Here is a 2447-nt window from a genome sequence, read left to right as displayed (position 1 = left end):
TCTGCATAAAAGCCAATGGCTGAGGAGATGGTGTAAATCCAGCTACGGTCCATGCAGGTAGCAAAAGTCCCAATGGTCCCTTGTATGGTGATCTAGCTTCCGTTGTTGACAATCTATGGCCCATTTATATATTGTATTCTCCTCTATTGTTAAACTGTTTTCATTTAATTACTTGTCTGAAATGGGTATCTGTGATATATACTTGTGGTTTTACCGTTCTTCGTCAACGGGGGGTTAGTTTCTAATATTCTTGATCTACAAAGCCATTATTACTTGTTCTCGTCACGATATGGCTACAATATTGCCGATGTGACGATAAATATTAACTCACTCACTCACTCACTCATTCAAGTGCGTGAAGGATCTTACCATTATCTTGAAGTGATTTAGACAGCTCATTGTATATGGGGTTAGGGGACTGCCTTCTAAACATTTGTTAGAGTAAACAGAAACTGGATACATGTGATCAGTCCTTAGATTATGGTGCAGATGCTTCTGTTGTTCAAAGTTTTTGGCAAAACCAATTTCACATGTGTTGGCTGAATATTATGGAGAAGCAAGGTGATCAAAATACATGCCGGAAAATTTTCATACGGAAATCTTTCTGCTAAGCATGCATAAATGTTTTGTTATGAATTCCTTGTTAATAAGATGTGTCAGAACGATATAAATAATATAGGATTTCTCTTTTCTTCAGACAAAACTTTCCCCACCAGAACTGCTCACAACGCATTACAAGGAGAAAACCACTACATCAATAATGTCCATTCGGATACTTTGTGCATTAATCAGAGGACATTTACAAATTCGCAAGAGAATAACGTCTGTCCCCGTGAGACACTTTGCAAATATTCCAGGGATATATCGCCCATATGGAAAAACGGGTGACGGAAATTATGGATCAACACTCGGAAAGCAAAATTTTGGATACGTTGAACCAGTTCGAGAAAAGATTCTCAGCTTGGCCAAAACCATTCCCTTCACTGACAAAAAATCGGTGTTCAACATTGCCGACTACGGTGCAGCTGATGGTTCCACTGCCATGGCCATTTTCCATGAGTTGTTGGCAACACTGAAAGATCATCATGGCCCCGATACCCAGTTCCAGGTGATCTATGAAGACTTGGAAATGCATGATTTCAATTCCCTCTTCAAACGTATGGCAGGAATCATCCCTGATCCACCGTCCTACCTCCTGGAAATGGACAATGTCTACGTTCTTGCCTCGGGGACAAACTTCTACAAGCAATGTGTTCCTTCAAACTCAATCCATTTCATGATGTCGATGACGTCTGTCCATTGGCTGTCAAGGACGCCAACCACCTCCAAATACTCGATTTACAAAGATGCCCAAAGTAGTACTGAAGAGTTGACTGCACTACACAAGCAAGCTGAGATGGACTGGGAAACCTTTTTACTAGGAAGAAGTAGAGAACTGAAACTGGGAGGCCTGCTTGTCGTAAGTGTCTGTGCTGAGTTTGATGACAGAAACACTGGAGAAAACACATACCTTTTGCAATCGTTTGTAGGTCTGCTGAATGAGGTATGGAAAGAATACTGTATCGCTGGTAAAATCACAAAAGAAGAGTTCACGAATACACAGTTTTGTTTTTCTTGTCGTAACATGGAGCAGGTCAGAAAGCCATTCGATGACAAAACGTCACCAGTTTCCAGGTCAGGATTAATCCTCTTGTCAGCTGAAGCTGTAGTGAACCCTGATGTATTTTACAACGATTGGAGAGAGAAGAAAAACAAAGAAGGAATCGATGATAGGGAGAAGTTTGCCAGGATGTACACGTCTGCGCACAGGAACTGGGGCAACAGTACATTCATGAATGGTCTCTCAGATTCCCGGTCACTGGATGGGAAGGAGCAGATAGTTGATGGTCTGTATGGCGACGTTGAGAAACGCATGTCTAGGATGAACCCTGAAATATTCAAGGATGATTTGAGATTTATATATCTCGTGATCAGAAAAGAATAATCATGCAAGCAGTAAGAAGAGAAGACTTGAAAACAAGAATGCTAACAATGAAGCGAACAGATTGGGTATGAAATGAATAGGTTGGGTATGAAGGGGAAATATGCTTTGGAAACTATATGAAATGAACCACTGAATATCACTGTTGACACCAGGTTTAGCATGTCCTGCCTTACAGGTAGCACCTTGGACACCACACAGGAGTTAAGGTGCATAGGGCCTCTAACAGTCCTACCTGAGTATAATAACACCATGGATATTTAATAACAATAAGAAGGAGAAGATTTCACTTATGCAGCGCCTATTATCCATCTCACAAGTTGCTCGCTGGACACTGTAATTACAACCTGCTTCTTACCACCCCGGATGACCCAAGCTGCCTGTCAAGTGTTACAAGGTTATAGTCACACTCATCTTATCTCATCGAGTACCCGTTTTCTGCTGGGGGATCAGAGGAAATGTTGAA

At 41.4% G+C, this 2447-nt stretch overlaps 1 protein-coding gene across 1 annotated transcript; it reads left to right on the top strand.

The window, feature by feature from the left end:
- The first annotated feature begins 760 nt into the window (after positions 1-760).
- LOC137284510 (uncharacterized) lies at positions 761-1984 on the top strand. Its single transcript, XM_067816377.1, has one exon. It carries the CDS (start codon positions 761-763, stop codon positions 1982-1984), a length of 1224 nt encoding a protein of 407 aa, XP_067672478.1.
- Positions 1985-2447: the final 463 nt, after the last annotated feature.

The sequence above is a fragment of the Haliotis asinina genome, chromosome 1 (genome assembly GCF_037392515.1).
Source record: "Haliotis asinina isolate JCU_RB_2024 chromosome 1, JCU_Hal_asi_v2, whole genome shotgun sequence".
Lineage (NCBI taxonomy): Eukaryota > Metazoa > Mollusca > Gastropoda > Lepetellida > Haliotidae > Haliotis > Haliotis asinina.
The sequence above is the reverse complement of the archived record's forward strand: the minus strand, read 5'-3'. Positions and strand labels throughout refer to the sequence as shown.

Bases quoted from the DNA above. Each gene is read 5' to 3' on its own strand.
- LOC137284510 (XM_067816377.1), top strand. From the start codon at position 761: ATGTCCATTCGGATACTTTGTGCATTAATCAGAGGACATTTACAAATT.